Here is a 20,555-nt window from a genome sequence, read left to right on the forward strand (position 1 = left end):
CCATTCCTCCCACTGACACCAATGATGGGGCACCATTCCTCCCACTGACACCAATGATGGGGACACTATTCCTCCCACTGACACCAATGATGGGGACACTATTCCTCCCACTGATCCCAATGATGGGGCACTATTCCTCCCACTGATCCCAATGTTGGGGCACTATTCCTCCCACTGATCCCAATGATGGGGCACTATTCCTCCCACTGATTCCAATGATGGGGCATTATTCCTCCCACTGATCCCAATGATGGGGCACTATTCCTCCCACTGATACCAATGATGGGGCACTATTCCTCCCACTGATATCAATGATGGGACACTATTCCTCCCACTGATACCAATGATGGGACACTATTCCTCAGTGAATGACGGGGAACCAATCCTCTCATCGATACCAATGACTGGGCACCTCCCCACCCAACGGATACCAATAATGAAGCACTATTCCCCCCCCCTTAATACAAAAAACGGACTAAAACCAGGACATTTTCTACTCCCACTGGCCACAGTTCGTCCCTATGAAGTCTGAAGAATGTTAAACTGGCCCTTTGTTTAGAACGTTTGGCTGTCAAGGACTTCTCTGCTCTCAGAATAGACTGATTCGGCTGCAGCTGCTGATCAACTAAAGTTTTTCAACAATCCCAACTATGGCTGGGAACGGCTGGAAATTGTATAGACATGATAAACACAAACACTGGTTAAAATAAAACTATATATTTTATAAATTACACAATGTAACAATTTCTAAATCATTTCTTGTTTTTTATTTACAAACAAAATATATTTAGTCTTCCAGTGTTAAATAGTGCTTCATTCATAAATAATCGCATCTGCTTCCACCTCTCTATGTACAATATACAACGTCTTCATCAGAGTGCTTCCTTGTGTGTCTCAGTTTTTCCATCGATTGTTTTCTGGTGGGAGAAGCCCGAGCAACAGACTGACTTTTGGTTGATGAGTTTCGAACAACAAATCCGCATTTCTTGAAACTCGGCCTGACACTGCGACTCATTATAATTGTGAGCTGTCAACAGGAAAAAAAAAAATGTTGAACTCTTACAATTATTATTACATTGCTATTTTTATTATAAGTTGATGTAAACCCAATTGCTAAATTCTCAGACGAGCTGCAACATCTTTTTTTGTATACAAACTTTTTTTATTGAGGTAAAAAGTTGTGATACAAGAGGGTAAATTATAACAATGTCATCAACAATTCGTAAATAACAATTATTATAATAACAGAAAAGAGCTGCAACATCTTAATGTCATTTGTGAAATGTAATTTTTAGCATTTTTAAAGATGAATTTCCAATATGGCACTGAATGCAGTTGCAGGGTGTTTGTGGGTGCGTCTCAGTTCGCTTGAATGGGTCACATTTGACGGTGGAGCTGTCCGCCAAACGCACCACGGGATAGAGAATATCCACCACATCCCAATATTGGATGAGATGTGGTGAGTGTGGAGGCCATTGAAGTACAGTGACCGGATCTGGTGAGTGTGGAGGTCATTGAAGTACAGTGACCTGATCTGGTGAGTGTGGAGGCCATTGGAGTACAGTGACCGTATCTGGTGAGTGTGGAGGCCATTGGAGTACAGTGACCAGATCTGGTGAGTGTGGAGGCCATTGGAGTACAGTGACCGGATCTGGTGAGTGTGGAGGCCATTGGAGTACAGTGACCGGATCTGATGAGTGTGGAGGCCATTGGAGTACAGTGACCGGATCTGGTGAGTGGAGGCCATTGGAGTACAGTGACCAGATCTGGTGAGTGTGGAGGCCATTGGAGTACAGTGAATCTGATCTGGTCAGTGTGGAGGCCATTGGAGTACAGTGACTGGGTGCGAAGTAGATTGAAAGCGGAGCTCCACCCAAAAGGGGAATCTCTTGTTTACCCCCCCCCCCCTTCCGCTGCCACATTTGGCACCTTTGGGAAGGGGGAGCAGGTACCTGTTTTTGACAGGTACTCGTCACCACTTCCGGGTGACCTCGCTGCGGCGAAGTCCCCCGGAAGTTCGGCCCCACTTCTCATTCCCCCACCGCCAAGCCATTCACAGAGCGCAGCACGCTTCGCGCATGCGCAGTAGAGAACTGGCTGTGGAGCCTCAAGGCTTCACTGCCACTTTCCCTTATAAGAAATGATAGCAGCAGCACTCTAGAGCGGATTAAAAAATTGACCAGGGTGCCAGCATCGTGGGAAACCTAGACAGGTAAGTGTCCTATAAGTCCTGTAAGTATTTGTAGCTGCTGACTTTTAATTTTTTGGTGGGGGGGGGGGCTGGAGCTCTGCTTTAAGCATGTGAACACCCCCATCTGCTGCCTTTGCAGCTTAAACTGGAGTTCCAGTCTGGGAAGAAGAAATTTAAAATTCAGCAGCTACAAATACTGCAGGCATCGACATCCTTACTAAAGGCCCGTACACACGTACCGATCGTCGGCATACAAACGTCGGTGGACGAAGGATCTGCCGATTGTACGCGTGTTAGTATGGTGCCTCCGACAGATGTCTGCGCACAATCCGCGGACAAAAGTCTTTCTTGCAAACATGAAAATATTTGTATGCCGACACCAGAACGGACGATTGTTCGCCTGTCAGTACACAATTCGGCCGACAGACCGCAGATTTGCAAGACTGGGCATGCTCAGAAAATAGAAAACACAGGGAAAGTTAACCATTACATGACATCACTTCTGCAGTCGGCGGACAAAATTCTTGTGCTGTCCTTGTGCTGTCTTTGCACTTTTCAGCAGACACCGACATCCCGGGGAGAAAAGAGGAACATTTGTATGCCGACCATCGGTACGTGTGTACGGGGCTTAAGGGAAACAGGAGGTGAAACCTTGTGGCTTCATAGCCTGTTTCCTGTTGTGCTTTCTGAATTGCCTCGCTGTCTTCTGGGACCTGTGTGTCTCCCATCTCGAAAGGTGCCAAATGTGGCAGCAGAGGGGGGGAGGAAGTAAACAAGTGAAGCTGCTCTTTAAGCGGGGGGGGGGGGGGTAAAGAGCCTACGTCAAAGGCTCTTTACTGTGATCGCAGATGCGGTGCGTCTGAGTGGCACACCGTATCACCGATAATCGGGGGCGCGCACAAGTGGCATGTTCTAAAGAACGTCATACAACGTCCAGTCAGAACGGGAAAGCCACTTTCCGGCTGTCATTTTTGCTAAGAAGCGGCCCTGGTCCTCCGCCGGGTGTCCTGGCTCCTTTTCTTCTTCGTCCCCCCCCCCTCCCCATGAAGGCACACGATAGATTTACTAAAGCCCCGTACACACGATAAGAAATTTGGAAGGGAAATTTCGTCCGACGACCGAATTGACGATTTTCGGATTGTCAGTATGGTGCTTTCGACAGCCGACTCCGACTTTTCGGCTGACAAAATCATTAAAATTTTTGTCCTCCGTCAACACACGTCCGATTTTCGTCTCATTAGTACAGATTTTGACAGGGAAAAATCTTATGAGGAAGACTAGGCATGCTCAGAGAAGAAAGAACACAAAGAAAGCAAACCAACACATGACATCACTTCTGAAGTAGAATTCTGTCGTACGGGAAAATTCGTGTGCAGTCTAGGCACATTCCAACCAACAGACACCACTCTGGACAAAAGACGGACGATGGGTCGGCGGAAATTCGTAGCGTGTGTACGGGGCTTAAAACTGGTGCACTCAGAATCTGGTGCTGTACATAGTAAACTAATCAGCTTCCAGGTTTTAGCCCAGGTTCATACTGAGACCGCCATTTTCACTCCGATTTCAGGCGCGATTTCACAGACATCTGTGCGGGTTCTTGCACAGATGTCTATGGAAATCGCCCCCACCCGCCAAAGTCGCCAAAAGTAGAGCAGAAACTACTTTCGGGAATCGGTGTGACGTCGCGCCCATTTGGACGGTGCCATTCCTGGCAATTGGTCAAATCGGAACGTGGGCTAATTGCCAAAGCTTAATTGAACAAACTGAAGTTAGAAGCTGATTGGTTACTATGCATCAGATTCTTAGTTTTAATAAACCTCCCCCCCCCCCCCGAGTGTCTGCACAGCGGGATTTAACCCCGCCCCCCCACTTCCTCCTCACTGCATTTGATTGACAGCAGCAGGAGCTAATGGTGCTGCTGCTAGAGTGCTGTGTAAAGCGCAAGATAGGGGAGAAGAGATGCAGCTGGATCTATTCTCCCCTCCGTTCCCGTTAACACAGGGAATGGGGGGGGGGGGGGGAGCAGAGTAATAGAATTTTTTTTTTTTTTACCTTAAAGCGAAGCTCCACCCAAAAGGGAAAGCTCCCCTTGTTTGCACCCTCCACTGCCACATTTGCCACTTTTTAGGGGGGGGGGGGACCGGATACCTGTCAAAACAAGGTACCTCGCTCCCACTTCCAGGTAAGATCACCACACAACGATCGTGGTGATCTACAAACATTCCTTCTGGGAGACACACACAGGTCTCAGACAGCGGGAGCATTCAGAAAGCGCAGCGTGACTCGCGCATGCGCAGCAGGAAACGGGCTGTGAATCCCCCCCCCCATCTAAAAACGATAAATCATGATTGGGGGTCAGCTTCTTTGTTACTGTATACCAGTGCCCTGATGGTGTCAGCACCATTTCTGTGCTCTTTAGAGGTACGCTTTGATGTGAGTGTATTGGGGTGCCATCAAATAATAATTGAACTGTGTGGTAATAGGACAGTGTGATGGGGCTCCTGGTACTTATACATCGACTTGACTAGATTATCCGGTCCTTACCCTGCAGACACTTCTGAATGGCACACGCAGCTTTCTGGCACGGATCCTTCCTCTGTGACATCACAGTGACTATTCAGTAATCCTAAAAAGTGTAGGAAATATGGTGAGTTTCCCAGCAGAATAACAACCAGTAAAGATGTATTTGGTGCTACATGATTAGTATATGTTATGTATGAGAACAAAACCTCATCCACAATATATACTGTAGATGTATTTCCTAATATTGGGAGTCCTGGTTATACCTGGTATTTGGGGTCCTGGTTGTACCTAATATGGGGGTCCTAGCTGTATCTGGTATTAGCAGCTATGCCTGTACCTAATATTGAGGGTCTTGGTTGTACCTGGTTTTGGGGGAGTTCAGGTTGTACCTGGTATTGGGGGAGTTCAGGTTGTACCTGGTATTGGGGGAGTTCAGGTTGTACCTGGTTTTGAGGGGACCCGGCTATACCTGGTGTTGTGGGGTCCTGACTGTACCTAATATTGGGATTCCTGGATGTACCACTACCTGGAGGGTGGGGGGGGGGGGGTTCTGTCTGTACCTAATATTAGGAGTATTGAGGGACCTGTCTGTACCTGTTATTGGGGAGTTCTGACTGTACCTAATATTAGGAGTCCTGGCTGTACCTAGTATAGGGATTCCTGGTTTTGCCTGGTATTAGCAGTCCTGGCTGTACCTATTATTGGCAGTCCTGGTTGTGCCTGGTATTGCGGGGTCCTGACTGTAGCTAGTATTGGGATTCCTGGTTGTGCCTGATATCGGCAGTCCTGGCTGTACCTAATATTAGGGGTCTTGGCTGTACCTGTTATTGGGATTCCTGGCTGTACCTACTATTGGGGGGTCCCAACTGTGCCTAATATTGGGAGTCCTGGTTGTACCTGGTATTGGGGGTGGGGGTCCAGGCTGTACGTGGTATTGACATTCCTGGTCGTACCTAGTATTGGGATTCCTGGTTATGCCTAGTATTGGGATTCCTGGTTGTGCCTCGTTTTGGGATTCCTGGTTGTGCCTAGTATTGGCATTCCTGGTTGTCCCTGGTATTGGTTTTCCTGGTTGTGCCTAGTATTGGGATTCCCAGTTGTGCCTGGTATTGGGATTCCTGGCTGTACGTGGTATTGGGATTCCTGGTTGTGCCTAGTATTGGCATTCCTGGTTGTACCTGGTATTGGGATTCCTGGCTGTACGTGGTATTGGGATTCCCGGTTGTGCCTAGTATTGGCATTCCTGGTTGTGCCTGGTATTGGCATTCCTGGTTGTGCCTGGTATTGGGATTCCTGGTTGTGCCTAGTATTGGGATTCCTGGTTGTGCCTAGTATTGGGATTCCTGGTTGTGCCTAGTATTGGGATTCCTGGTTGTACATGGTATTGGGATTCCTGGTTGTACCTGGTATTGGGATTCCTGGTTGTGCCTAGTATTGGGATTCCTGGTTGTGCCTAGTATTGGGATTCCTGGTTGTGCCTAGTATTGGGATTCCCAGTTGTGCCAGATATTGGGATTCCTGGTTGTGCCTAGTATTGGGATTCCTGGTTGTGCCTAGTATTGGGATTCCTGGTTGTGCCTAGTATTGGGATTCCTGGTTGTGCCTAGTATTGGGATTCCCGGTTGTGCCTAGTATTGGGATTCCTGGTTGTGCCTAGTATTGGGATTCCTGGTTGTACATGGTATTGGGATTCCTGGTTGTGCCTAGTATTGGGATTCCTGGTTGTACATGGTATTGGGATTCCTGGTTGTACCTGGTATTGGGATTCCCTGATGTACCTGGTATTGGCAGTCCTGGCTGTACGTGGTATTGGGGGGGGGGGGGGGGGGTCCTGGCTGTGCCTGGTATTGGGGGGTCCTGGCTGTACCTACAATTGAGGGTCCTGACACTTCTCAGGGCGGGTTTCCTGATGGTGACAACACTGGGCCATGCCTGTGTAACGTGTGCTGAAACAGCCATTGGCAGTCTATGTCGGAAGTCATGTGACAGGGTGACAACGCAGAGCACAATTGGGACCATGGCACAGAGTGTTGTCACCCTATAACAGAAAGTGGCTGAACAAGGGTCCCTATGGAATGATCACCAGATATTATTTTAATAAAAGTTACAAGAAATGACTTGTGGAATGGTATCAAACATTATATGAGATGTCAGTGATTGGTTATGGGTGACTCTATTGATTTACATAATGTCTGCCCTTCCAATCATACCTGACCTTTTCCCATCCTCAGAACAGATTGTCTACAATCCCCCCACACACTACCTACGACACCAGATCTCCTTCCAGCTCCACCAATGTCCTGGGCTCCCTGACAAAACCGCGGAAGAAGGAATTCACTAAGATGACTAAAACATGTCCCCACTTCCCTCTATCCGGAGCTATGACGGCGGCCATTTTCATGGAGACAGCCGCTCTGTCTGTTCTATACGGCAGCCTACAACTAAATGGCGGATATGCGGCGACACTGTATGAAGTGATAGAGTTCGATGAGGTGAATAAAACTTGTCGCCTTCTCACTATTCTGGGGTTATGGCGCCGGCCATTTTCTTGGAGCCAAAAGCAGCGTTCTTATACCGGGCTGTCTACGATAAAATGTCGGACAGTGGGCGACAAAATAAGTAGCGGTAGAGCTGAGTGAGGGAAGCGGAGTAGGGAGAAGCAATGGCGGTGCAGGCCGTACATCTAGAGGGGGATGCTTTCCTGGTGTGTGTGGCCCATTCCCTGAGCACCGAGAGGGAGGAGGTGATGGGACTATGCATAGGAGAGGTAAGGGCCTCAGGCCTGCTCTGTGAGGGAAGGGAAGGGCCTCAGGCCTGCTCTGTGAGGGGTCAGGGAGGACCCCTGTCATGGTTCTGTGAGGGCTCGGGAAGGACCCCTGTCATGGTTCTATGAGGGGTCGGGAAGGACCCCTGTCATGGTTCTGTGAGGGGTCAGGGAGGACCCCTGTCATGGTTCTGTGAAGGGTCAGGGAGGACCCCTGTCACGGTTCTGTGAGGGGTCAGGGAGGACCCCTGTCACGGTTCTGTGAGGGGTCAGGGAGGACCCCTGTCACGGTTCTGTGAGGGGTCAGGGAGGACCCCTGTCATGGTTCTCTGAGGGGTCGGGGAGGACCCCTGTCATGGTTCTCTGAGGGGTCGGGGAGGACCCCTGTCATGGTTCTGTGAGGGCTCGGGAAGGACCCCTGTCATGGTTCTGTGAAGGGTCAGGGAGGGCCCCTGTCATGGTTCTCTGAGGGGTCGGGGAGGACCCCTGTCATGGTTCTGTGAGGGCTCGGGAAGGACCCCTGTCATGGTTATGTGAGGGGTCGGGAAGGACCCCTGTCATAGTTCTGTGAGGGGTCGGGGAGGACCCCTGTCATGGTTCTGTGAGGGGTCGGGGAGGACCCCTGTCATGGTTCTGTGAGGGGTCGGGGAGGACCCCTGTCATGGTTCTGTGAGAGCTCGGGAAGGACCCCTGTCATGGTTCTGTGAGGGCTCGGGAAGGACCCCTGTCATGGTTATGTGAGGGCTCGGGAAGGACCCCTGTCATGGTTATGTGAGGGGTCGGGAAGGACCCCTGTCATGGTTCTGTGAAGGGTCAGGGAGGACCCCTGTCATGGTTCTGTGAGGGGTCGGGAAGGACCCCTGTCATAGTTCTGTGAGGGGTCGGGGAGGACCCCTGTCATGGTTCTGTGAGGGGTCGGGGAGGACCCCTGTCATGGTTCTGTGAGAGCTCGGGAAGGACCCCTGTCATGGTTCTGTGAGGGGTCGGGAAGGACCCCTGTCATGGTTCTGTGAAGGGTCAGGGAGGACCCCTGTCATGGTTCTGTGAAGGGTCAGGGAGGACCCCTGTCATGGTTCTGTGAAGGGTCAGGGAGGACCCCTGTCATGGTTCTGTGAGGGGTCGGGGAGGACCCCTGTCATGGTTCTGTGAGGGGTTGGGGAGGACCCCTGTCATGGTTCTGTGAGGGGTCGGGGAGGACCCCTGTCATGGTTCTGTGAGGGGTCGGGAAGGACTCCTGTCATGGTTCTGTGAGGGGTTGGGGAGGACCCCTGTCATGGTTCTGTGAGGGGTCGGGGAGGACCCCTGTCATGGTTCTGTGAGGGGTCGGGAAGGACTCCTGTCATGGTTCTGTGAGGGGTCGGGAAGGACTCCTGTCATGGTTCTGTGAGGGGTCGGGAAGGACTCCTGTCATAGTTCTGTGAGGGGTTGGGGAGGACCCCTGTCATGGTTCTGTGAGGGGTCGGGGAGGACCCCTGTCATGGTTCTGTGAGGGGTCGGGGAGGACCCCTGTCATGGTTCTGTGAGGGGTCGGGGAGGACCCCTGTCATGGTTCTGCGGGGGGTCAGTGAGGGGTCAGGGAGGACCCCTGTCATGGTCCTGTGAGGCAGTGGCGTACCTAGAGCATTTGGCACCCGGGGCGGATCCTATATCTGCCCCCCCCCCACTTTAAAATGTAAAAACACCCGCAAAAATTTGTAATGTATCCAAAAATATTTATTGCACAAATTTCCCAGCCCCCCTATCACAGTGCCCTTTGCAGTCTGCCCCCCCCCCCCTGTCTCTCTAATCACAGTTCCCCCCTTTTGCACTCTCTGCCTCCCCTGCACAGTCCGACCTTTGGCATAGACAGAGTAAGAGATTGGAGACATGCTAAAGGAGATAGTCAGAGACTGAGGACATGATACAAGAGATGGTCAGAGACTGAGGACATGATACAGGAGATGGTCAGAGACTGAGGACATGATGCAAGAGATGGTCAGAGACTACGGACGGGATACCAGAGATGGTCAGAGACTGCAGACAACACACAGGAGATGGTCAGAGACTGAGGACATGATACAAGAGATGGTCAGAGACTGAGGACATGATACAAGAGATGGTCAGAGACTGAGGACATGATACAAGAGATGGTCAGAGACTGAGGACATGATACAAGAGATGGTCAGAGACTGAGGACATGATACAGGAGATGGTCAGAGACTGAGGACATGATGCAAGAGATGGTCAGAGACTACGGACGGGATACCAGAGATGGTCAGAGACTGCAGACAACACACAGGAGATGGTCAGAGACTGAGGACATGATACAAGAGATGGTCAGAGACTGAGGACATGATACAAGAGATGGTCAGAGACTGAGGACATGATACAAGAGATGGTCAGAGACTGAGGACATGATACAAGAGATGGTCAGAGACTGAGGACATGATACAAGAGTTGGTCAGAGACTACGGACCCAATACAAGAGAAATCCAAGACTGAGGACATGATACAAGAGATGGTGAGAGACTGAGGACATGATACAGGAGATGGTCAGAGACTGAGGACATGATACAAGAGATGGTCAGAGACTGAGGACACGATACAGGGGATGGTCAGAGACTGAGGACATGATACAGGGGATGGTCAGAGACTGAGGACATGATACAAGAGATGGTCAGAGACTGAGGACATGATACAAGAGTTGGTCAGAGACTACGGACCCGATACAAGAGAAATCCAAGACTGAGGACATGATACAAGAGATGGTGAGAGACTGAGGACATGATACAGGAGATGGTCAGAGACTGAGGACATGATACAAGAGATGGTCAGAGACTGAGGACATGATACAGGGGATGGTCAGAGACTGAGGACATGATACAGGGGATGGTCAGAGACTGAGGACATGATACAGGGGATGGTCAGAGACTGAGGACATGATACAAGAGATGGTCAGAGACTGAGGACATGATACAGGAGATGGTCAGAGACTGAGGACATGATACAGGAGATGGTCAGAGACTGAGGACATGATACAGGAGATGGTCAGAGACTGAGGACATGATCCAGGAGATGGTTGGTCAGAGACTGAGGACATGATCCAGGAGATGGTTGGTCAGAGACTGAGGACATGATCCAGGAGATGGTTGGTCAGAGACTGAGGACATGATCCAGGAGATGGTTGGTCAGAGACTGAGGACATGATCCAGGAGATGGTTGGTCAGAGACTGAGGACATGATCCAGGAGATGGTTGGTCAGAGACTGAGGACATGATCCAGGAGATGGTTGGTCAGAGACTGAGGACATGATCCAGGAGATGGTTGGTCAGAGACTGAGGACATGATCCAGGAGATGGTTGGTCAGAGACTGACGACATGATCCAGGAGATGGTTGGTCAGAGACTGAGGACATGATCCAGGAGATGGTTGGTCAGAGACTGAGGACATGATCCAGGAGATGGTTGGTCAGAGACTGACGACATGATCCAGCAGATGGTTGGTCAGAGACTGACGACATGATCCAGGAGATGGTTGGTCAGAGACTGACGACATGATCCAAGAGATGGTTGGTCAGAGACTGACGACATGATACAAGAGATGGTCAGAGACTACGGACGGGATACCAGAGATGGTCAGAGACTGCAGACAACACACAGGAGATGGTCAGAGACTGAGGACATGATACAAGAGATGGTCAGAGACTGCAGACAACACACAGGAGATGGTCAGAGACTGACGACATGATCCAAGAGATGGTTGGTCAGAGACTGACGACATGATACAAGAGATGGTCAGAGACTACGGACGGGATACCAGAGATGGTCAGAGACTGCAGACAACACACAGGAGATGGTCAGAGACTGAGGACATGATACAAGAGATGGTCAGAGACTGAGGACATGATCCAGGAGATGGTCAGAGACTGCAGACATGATAGAAGATAGAAGAGCATTAGGGGGGCCGGAGAGCACAGGGCAAGCAGAGAGCACTGGAGGAGCTGAAGGGCGGGGGGGGGGGACTGGAGAGAATTAAGAGGGGTTTGAAAAGCATTGTAGGGGGGTTGGAAGGCGCAGGGGTGGAGAGCACTGGGGGGGGGGGGACAGGGAAAACCAGGGGGATGGAGAGCATGGGGGGAACTGGAACTCACTGAGGGGGGAGGCAGGGAGCACAGGGGGGTGGAGAGCACTGGGGGAGCCAGGGAGCATAGGGGGGAGATGAAGAGCATTGGGGGTTAAGGAGTGCCGGGGGGGGGGCAAGATAACTGAGGGGTTAAGAGCAGGGGGGTGTTTAGAGCACTGGGGGGTGTTTAGTGCAGGGGGGGTGTTTAGTGCAGGGGGGGTGTTTAGAGCAGGGGGGGTGTTTAGAGCAAGGGGGGGGGCTGGAGAGCACTAGGGGGCCAGCAAGTTGTATAGGAGAGAGGATGGACAGCTGCATATAGATGATTTGATCTTTACATATTCCTCCTGCTGCCGCTAACTGACTGCAGGAGGGAGAGGAGAATCGGCCATTCAACAGCAGCAGGAGAAATACGGAAAGATGAATCCCTCTTTATCCAGCTGTCCCATCTCCTCTCCTGTCCAGACAGACACACAGGAGGCTGCTCAGTGCTCACCTTCTTCCCACCGGCCGCCGCCCCCGCGAGCAGCGCGGACTAAAGGAGCTGCAGCTTCTTCACACTGACTGAAATTCCGAGCAGCCTGACACCCCCCAGCGCGTGGCACCCGGGGCGGGCCGCCCCCCCGCCCCCCCCCCCCCGTTAGTACGCCACTGCTGTGAGGGTCGGGGAGGACCCCTGTCATGGTTCTGTGAGGTGTCTGGGAGGACCCCTGTCATGGTTCTGCGAGGGAAGGGAGGACCCCTGTCATGGTTCTGCGAGGGAAGGGAGGACCCCTGTCATGGTTCTGTGAGGGGGAAGGGAGGACCCCTGTCATGGTTCTGTGAGGGGGAAGGGAGGACCCCTGTCATGGTTCTGTGAGGGGGAAGGGAGGACCCCTGTCATGGTTCTGTGAGGGGGAAGGGAGGACCCCTGTCATGGTTCTGTGAGGTGTCTGGGAGGTCCCCTGTCATGGTTCTGTGAGGGGGAAGGGAGGACCCCTGTCATGGTTCTGCGAGGGGTCGTGGAGGACCCCTGTAATGGTTCTGCGAGGGGTCGTGGAGGACCCCTGTAATGGTTCTGCGAGGGGTCGGGGAGGACCCCTGTCATGGTTCTGTGAGGGCTCGGGGAGGACCCCTGTCATGGTTCTGTGAGGGCTCGGGGAGGACCCCTGTCATGGTTCTCTGAGGGGTCGGGGAGGACCCCTGTCATGGTTCTGTGAGGGCTCGGGGAGGACCCCTGTCATGGTTCTGTGAGGGCTTGGGGAGGACCCCTGTCATGGTTCTGTGAGGGCTCGGGGAGGTTCTGACGTGGCTCTGTGAGGCCTCAGGGAGGACCAGAAAAATAGGCCCACATTTGGCCTGTGTGTATGTCGATCTGTCGGAGGAGCGTGCTGGGAGCCATCCAACTCCAAATCAGCGCTGTTAGCCAATGGCAGAGAGCGCTTTGGGGGGGGGGGGGCTTTCCCCTTGTCAGAGCAGCCCAGCAGGGGAGATCACTATATTAAAAAAGAATAGCGCGCAAATGCAAAAGAAATAACTACCAAATCTGAAGACAATCCATAAATAAAAATGGGGATTTGGTCCCACCATATGGCCATATAGTGCTCAAGCCCACTACTGCGTCAAAGTACCCCGTTATCAGTGGGTCCTACACTATCCATGAAAAAGAAATGAATCCAGCCATTCTAACCCATGGAGATAATACTCCTTGCTGGGAAAGATGTGCAAATGCACTACATGGGACTCCTCCTATATCCACTTGATGGTGGACACTGATTGAGTACAGGTGTGTGTGGGGGATGGGATGCTCAACCTCGATAGTCTGGTCAGACCGAATACATAATAAACAGGCAAAAAATTTGGGGGATCATACCCATGTATTTCCAAAGCTGCTGCAGCTATGAACCAAAAGACATGTATATTAAAAATAACGGGGTACTTTGACGCAGTAGTGGGCTTGAGCACGATATGGCCATATGGTGGGACCAAACCCCCATTTTTATTTAGGGGAGATCACTGAACCCACTTCAGAGTTCACCGACTCTGACTGAGCTGACCTTTTTTTTTTTTTTTTTTTTTTTTTCCCTTTTGTTTTTTTTTTGTTTGTTTTTGTTTAAACAAAAAAAAAAAAAAAAAAGCTCATAGTGTGTATTTGGCTTTAGTGCTCTGGATTGAGACAAGTACACACTATAGAGCAGGGATCCTCAAACTACGGCCCTCCAGCTGTTGCAGAACTACACATCCCATGAGGCATTGTAAAACTCCGACATTCACAGACATGACTAGGCATGATGGGAATTGTAGTTCCTGAACAACTGGAGGGCCATAGTTTGAAGACCCCCTGCTATAAAGGGATACGCTTTGTTCAGATTTCATGTCGGAGGTTTACATCCTCCTATTTATATTATGTATGTTTTCTTATTCTATTGTGTGTTTCTCTAATCTCACACAGGTGGACACTCAGAGAGTTGTACATATCCATTCAGTCATCATCCTACGACGATCGGACAAGAGGAAAGATCGAGTGGAAATTTCTCCTGAGCAGCTGTCAGCAGCCACAACGGAAGCCGATATATCCTTCATAATATGAATGTACATACAGTACTTGTATCTTATCCCCCGTTAGTCATTTTGCATGGCATTTGAAGATAAGATGTCACTTTTACCCATATTTTAGTCCGCAGTTTTACTTTTAGATCCCTTTCACACACAAAAAAAAAAAAAAAAAGCTCACAAAAAATGCTTTCCATTAACCGCTTAAGCCCCGGAGGATTTGGCTGCTGAAAGACCAGGGCCTATTTTGCGATTCGGCACTTGCGTGACTTTAACGGACAATTGCGCAGTCGTGCGACGCTGTACCCAAATGAAATTGATGTCCTTTTTTTTTTTCCCACAAGCAGGGCATTCTTTTGGTGGTATTTGATCACATGTGAGATTTTTTTTTTTTTGCGCTATAAACAAAAAAAGAGGGACAATTTTAAAAAAAATAATATTTTTCACATTTTTTTTATATGAATTTCCCCCCCCAAAAAAATGTAGAAATCAAAATTTTTTTATCATTTTAGGCCATTTTTGTTTTCTGCTAATGTATTTTTGGTAAAAAAAATCGCAATTAGCGTATTTTGATTGGTTTGCGCAAAAGTTATTTACTAACTATGGGAAAGATTTATGTCTTTTTTTTTTTTTTTTTTTTCTAGTTATGGCGGCGATCTGGTATTTTTTTTTAAAAAAAATTTTGCGGGATTGCGACATTGCGGCGGACAGATCGGACCCCTGACTAACATTTTTGACACTTTTGGGGGTACCAGTGACATTGCTACAGTAATCAGTGCTATAAATATGCACTGTTACTTTAAAAATTACACTGGCAGGGAAGGGGTTAACTTTATTGGTGATCAAGGGGTTAAATGTATCCCTAGGGGCGTGTTTCTAACTGTCAAGGGGCGTGGCTTGTGATGTAACCACAGAGACATACCTAGCAGGATCGTATGATCTCTGCAGTTACACCCAGGAGAATGACAGACGGCTTTGTTTACATCAGCCGTCCATCCTTCTCCCTCTCCAGCGGGAGATCGCGGGTGGCCGGCGCACAGAGGAGCCGCTGGTCACACGTGTGGGGATGGCAGTGAACGAGCGGGGGCTGGAGCGCGCCTCTGGCGGCATGCGCTCGCCCCCTAAGGCTCCTGGGTGAGTGTCATAGTACTACGTCGGTTTGCCCTGGAGAGGCTGACTGCCGCAGTAAATGTACTGTGGGCGGTCGGCAAGTGGTTAAAGTCGATGAATGCTTTCACACTGGGGCGGTGCGCTGGCAGTGCGGTGAAAAAAAAAAAAAAAAAAAAAAGTCTGAAATGTGTAGCACCCTCCTACGTAGGTGCTAGGTAAATACATTTGGTGGCTCTCTCAGCTTATCAGGAGAGCCTGATCTCTTAAGTGTAGCCTGTCACATGTTTCCAGGTGTGATTCATTGGGTCTGGGGGAGTCTCCCTACTGTACTACTGTATACGATAAGGGAGCTTGTTGGACAGTGTAGGAAACCTAACCAATAGCACACCAGGGTTTATGACTGTCCTAGTGGGCGGGCATTGCTGCAATGCATCCTGGGATTGGGAATAAATCCTGAGGGAGCATGTGACAGGGTGTCTTTTGGCGGGAGCAAAGTCCCAGGATGGGGTGGACAGCTGTCTGTCCTCCTGCTGAAGTGAGGAAGGTGGTCCAGGCGGTCGGCCTTGGGACCAGGTGTGGAGCTGAGCTGCAGAGGATCCAGTGTACTGACCGGTGGAGCAGTTGGGCAGAAGTCTTTGGGAAAAACAGTATTGTGAGTACTGAGGGATCTGCCTACGGGCCTGCCTGAGAGAGGGGACCACTCCAGAGAGGTCAGGGGATCAAGGAGCCAGCTCACGCAGAGTGTTGTAGGAAAGGGGGTGCTAAGTATTCAACCCTGAAGATTAGGGGTAAAGGGGGTGCCTGGAAAGCAGTGCAGTCTACCTCGGAGTGCAGTCTACCTCGGAGTGCAGTCTACCTCGGAGTGCAGTCTACCTCGGAGTGCAGTCTACCTCGGAGTGCAGTCTACCTCGGAGTGCAGTCTACCTCGGAGTGCAGTCTACCTCGGAGTGCAGTCTACCTCGGAGTGCAGTCTACCTCCCGAGTACAGCTTGCCTCAGGATACAGTTTATCTCAGGAAGCTTAAATAATCCCTTTCACAGCCAAGGGCAAAGTGAAGCAGCGGCCTAGCCATGACTAGCGCAACACAGCATTACTCAGCTTTAATCAAGTCCTCCCTGCCTATTGTGCATAGTTCAGTTCAGTTGGAGTATCCCACTCATCCCTTCTCCTATCCAAATTCCTAATAAAACATAAAAACCAAAGAAACTAGACTGATTCTTGTCTGAGGGAAAACACTTGGGGAAAATGCCAGATTGTTCTACTGTTGCTAGTGTTAACCCAGGGTGACCCGTAATCAGCAGCTCCCATGGGAATAGTGCTACACATGCAACATCTTTTATAGCCTGTTTTGGAGAGCAAAAAGAAAAAGTGCCTCAAATCGCCCCTCTCCATTGAAATAAAAGGAAAGCGCCTCAAAATGAAGCGATCTGCAGTAATCTGAACACCGGGAGAAGCCGAACAGTGTCATCACATGCCGCAGAATGCCGTACAGTATGCCGTACAGAGGCCCTGTACGGCATGCGATGGCACTGTACAGCAGGTACGGTATGCGATGGCCCTGTACAGCACTACGGCATGCGATGACGCTGTGCGGCTTCTCCCGGGGTTCTTATTACTGCATATCGCTTTGCTGATTGTCAGATTATGCCTCCAATGATCTGCGCATGCATAGTGTTTGAGGTCACAACAGCTTATCTTCTAAACAGCTGGCGTGCTGAACACTACATGTGCGTAGATCATTGGAGGCCTTATCGGAGGGAGCGACCTGCAGTAATCAGAACACCGGGAGAAGCCATACAGTGTCATTGCGTGCCATCGCATTCTGCAGACTGCCGCACACATGTACAGTGGCTCTTTCCGACATTCGATGACACTGTACTGCATGCGATGGCACTGTATGTAGGGTTGCCACCTCATCCCTTTAAACCAGGACACATATTAATTACACAGGTTCCGTGGCTGATTAAGGTGGTAATTAAACTCACTTGGTGCCTTATATCAGCCTCAGAACCTGTGTAATTCATATGTGTCCTGGATTAAAGGGATGAGGTGGCAACACTAACTGTATGGCTTCTCCCGGTGTTCTGATTACTGCAGATTGCTTTTCTGATCGTCGGTTAATGCCTCCAATGATCTGCGCATGCGTAGTGTTGATAGCATGCCAGCTGATAGCTGGCGTGACGTCAACACTGCGCATGCATAGATCGTCGGCATTATCTGATCATCACATTCTGCCTCCCTCTTTGCGAGCTGGTGGCACTTATCAGGTCAAACCAGCCACTAAGGTGCTAAGTAGGCAAAAAAACAGGCGCAAGATGGACGATAAATGGGGTCAATAGACACAAACTGGGTGCAGGATAGGCGCTAATTTAGGTAAACTGGTGTCAGTGTCTGCAGCTGCGAGGGCGAGCCAGAATCTGACAATCCAAGTAATATTCCGGGCTTTGCAGATTGTTGGATAAAGCATCCGATGATCTGCGCATGCGCCGTCACGCCAGCTGATTGGGATATCTGCTGGAGTGACGTTACGAGCTACGCAGTTCGTCGGATTCAATATCCGACAAGAGGCATTATGCGACAGGACACCGACTCTCCACACAACCAGTGATTGCCTGTGTATTATTAGTATTATTGATGTTATTTTATATTGTTTAGTATTCATGTTAATAATTATTTTTGGAACCGTTTAGGCTCCATTCACACCTGGGCGTTTTTTGTTTCAGGCGTTTTTTCAGGGGCTTTTATGGGCGTTTTTGCAGGCGTTTTTTGTGCAGGCGTTTTTAGATTGAATAGAGACCAATGGAAAACGCCTGTAATCTGCCCAAAAAGAAGCTCATGTACTTTTTTGAGCGTTGGGCGTTATTGCTTCAGGCGTTAAAACGCTCAGATGTGAACAGGGGCCATTTAAATGAATGGGGTTTTACTTGTTGGGCGTTTTGGAAACGTTTCTTTTGAGCGTTTTTGGAGCTGAAAACGCCCAGGTGTGAATGGAGCCTTACTGTTTTATTGGGCCTAGAAATGACAAAGATCACCCCCTGATTTATTATTTTATTTTCTGAAGCTGAAATTAAAGGGTAGTCACATGTGCAGCTGTGATTCCTGCCTCTTGAGCATTGATTGATTCCCTTACCTATCGATTGCAATCATCGCATTATTAGACAATCTAATTCATCTGTGGCTGGAATCAGCTTTTACTTATTTAAAGAGGACACGCCTTTTTATTTTATTTTTTTTTTGTCTGTATTTCTCTGTGAAAGTGAACTTATCGTTTGATTCGTTACATTAGTAGGTTCATCTGGATCTCTGATTATGACCCAAGTCGGTGTATTATGGTTACTTTTACCTTTGTGAGAATTGGGGTGTTGTGTGTGTGTTTTTTTTTTTTTTTTTTTTTTTTTTTTTTTTTTTTTTACAAACAAGGTTGCTCTTTAACCACTTAATCCCCGGAAGATTTTACCCCCTTCCTGACCAGGGCCTATTTTGCGATTCGGCACTACGTGACTTTAACGGACAATTGCGCGGTCGCGCAACGCTGCACCTAAACGAATTTGGCATCCTTTTTCCCCCCCCCCCACAATCAGAGCTTTCTTTTGGTGGTATTTGATCACCTGTGCGATATTTTTTTTTTTTTTTTTTTTTGATCATGCGCTATAAACAAAAAAAGCGGAAATTTTTCAAAAATAATATTTTTCACATTTTTTTATATGAAATTCCCCCCCAAAAAAAATGTAAAAATCTAAATTTTTTTAACATTTTAGGCCAATTTTGGTAAAAAAAATCGCAAAAAGCGTATTTTGATTGGTTTGTGCAAAAGTTATTGCGTTTACTAACTAAGGGAAAGATTTTTGTCATTTTTGTTGTTTAACTTGTAATAGCGACGATCTGCTTTTTTCTTTTTTTTTTTTTTTGCGGGACTGCGACTTTTCGGCGGACAGATCGGACCCTTGACTGACATTTCTGACACTTTTGGGGTTACCAGTGACATTTCTACAGTAATCATTGCTATACATATGCACTGTTACTGTAAAAATTACACTGGCAGTGAAGGAGTTAACTGTATTGGAGAGGGAGGGGTTAAGTGTGTCCTAGGGGCGTGCTTCTAACTGTGATTGGCTGTGTGTGTAAGAACAGTGATCAACGGTCCTACATAGTAGAACCGTTAATCATCGTTCTTTCACAGGGAGACTGACAGGCGGCTTTGTTTACATTAGCCGCCTGCCTTTCTCCCGCTGTCACGGACGATCTTGAGTGCCCGGCAGACATCGGGTCCGCCGGCCACACACGCGGGGGGGGGGGGGTCCGTGACCGAGCGGGAGCCCGCCTCCGGCGGCGCGCACTCGCTCCCCACACCCTTACAGGCTAGCGACGTATCCCTACGTCGCTTTGCCTGTGAGGGGCTGACTGCCGATGTAAATAGTCGTGCGGCAGACGGCAAGTGGTTAGGCTACGTTCACATGTGGGTGCAGCGCATCACGGGCAGAATCACAGCGATCTGGAAATCATTGCAAATCGTAGGACGCCTGTGCGATGCCTGTGATTTGCAGTGGCACCCCAAACGCTGTGCGATGTTGCCGTGATTTCTGCCTGCCGAATCGCGTTAACATTGCGCAAACAGAATCGCGGAGATGCATGACGTCCACAAAAAGGTACAAGAGCTTATTTTGTGCGTCATGCGTCCCGCGATTCTTGATTCTAACTGTGGGGGGGGGGCGTGGCTTGTGATGTAACCACAGAGACATACGATCCTACATAGCAGGATCGCATAGCCTCTGTACTTACATCAGGGATAATGACAGACGGCTGGGTTTACATCTGCCGTCCGTCCTTCTCCCTCTCCTGCGGGAGATCGCGAGTGGCCAGCGGACATCGGAGCCGCCGGTCACACACGCGGGGATGTCCGTGAACGAGCGGGAGCGCGCCTCCGGCAGCGTGCCTTTGCCCCCTACAGGCTCCTGGGCGAGAGACGTAGTACTACGTCGCTTTGCCCAGGAGCGGCTGACTGCCGCAGTAAATAGTCGTGCGGCGGTCGGCAAGTGGTTAACAGTATCTGGAATGCCCAGCGACCGAGAGCTGCAAGCGAGTATAAAGGATAGCAAACCCTGACCTCCAGAACTCAGCCACCCGTGGGCATGTCCAGAACGTGTGAAAGTACGAACCCTCTGCAGTAAGACATTTAGGACAAGTAGATGATCTGGCAGGATACATTCTGTGCAGCCTCGGGGGGGGGGGGGGGCTGTTGAAATACACCCTATGGAGGAACTTTGTATGGATGAGTTAATCCCTAGACGCTATCACCAGTTTGGAGCCGCTCCCTAAACAATCCTTCAGGTCAGGTAT

The 20,555-nt window shown here is 49.6% G+C and overlaps 1 protein-coding gene across 1 annotated transcript in view; it reads left to right on the forward strand.

Moving 5' to 3' along the window:
- Window positions 1–7,354: 7,354 nt before the first annotated feature.
- Window positions 7,355–20,555, forward strand: part of BRCC3 (BRCA1/BRCA2-containing complex subunit 3) — a 68,573-nt gene continuing 55,372 nt past the window's right edge. Inside the window, exons 1-2 of the mRNA XM_082264659.1 lie at window positions 7,355–7,481; window positions 14,008–14,129. Coding sequence (XP_082120785.1) covers window positions 7,377–7,481; window positions 14,008–14,129 — 227 coding nt within the window. The 5' untranslated portion in view covers window positions 7,355–7,376. The remainder of the gene's footprint in view (window positions 7,482–14,007; window positions 14,130–20,555) is intronic.

This window comes from Pelophylax lessonae (genome assembly GCF_965119305.1).
Source record: "Pelophylax lessonae genome assembly, chromosome: 7".
NCBI classification, from domain to species: Eukaryota; Metazoa; Chordata; class Amphibia; order Anura; family Ranidae; genus Pelophylax; species Pelophylax lessonae.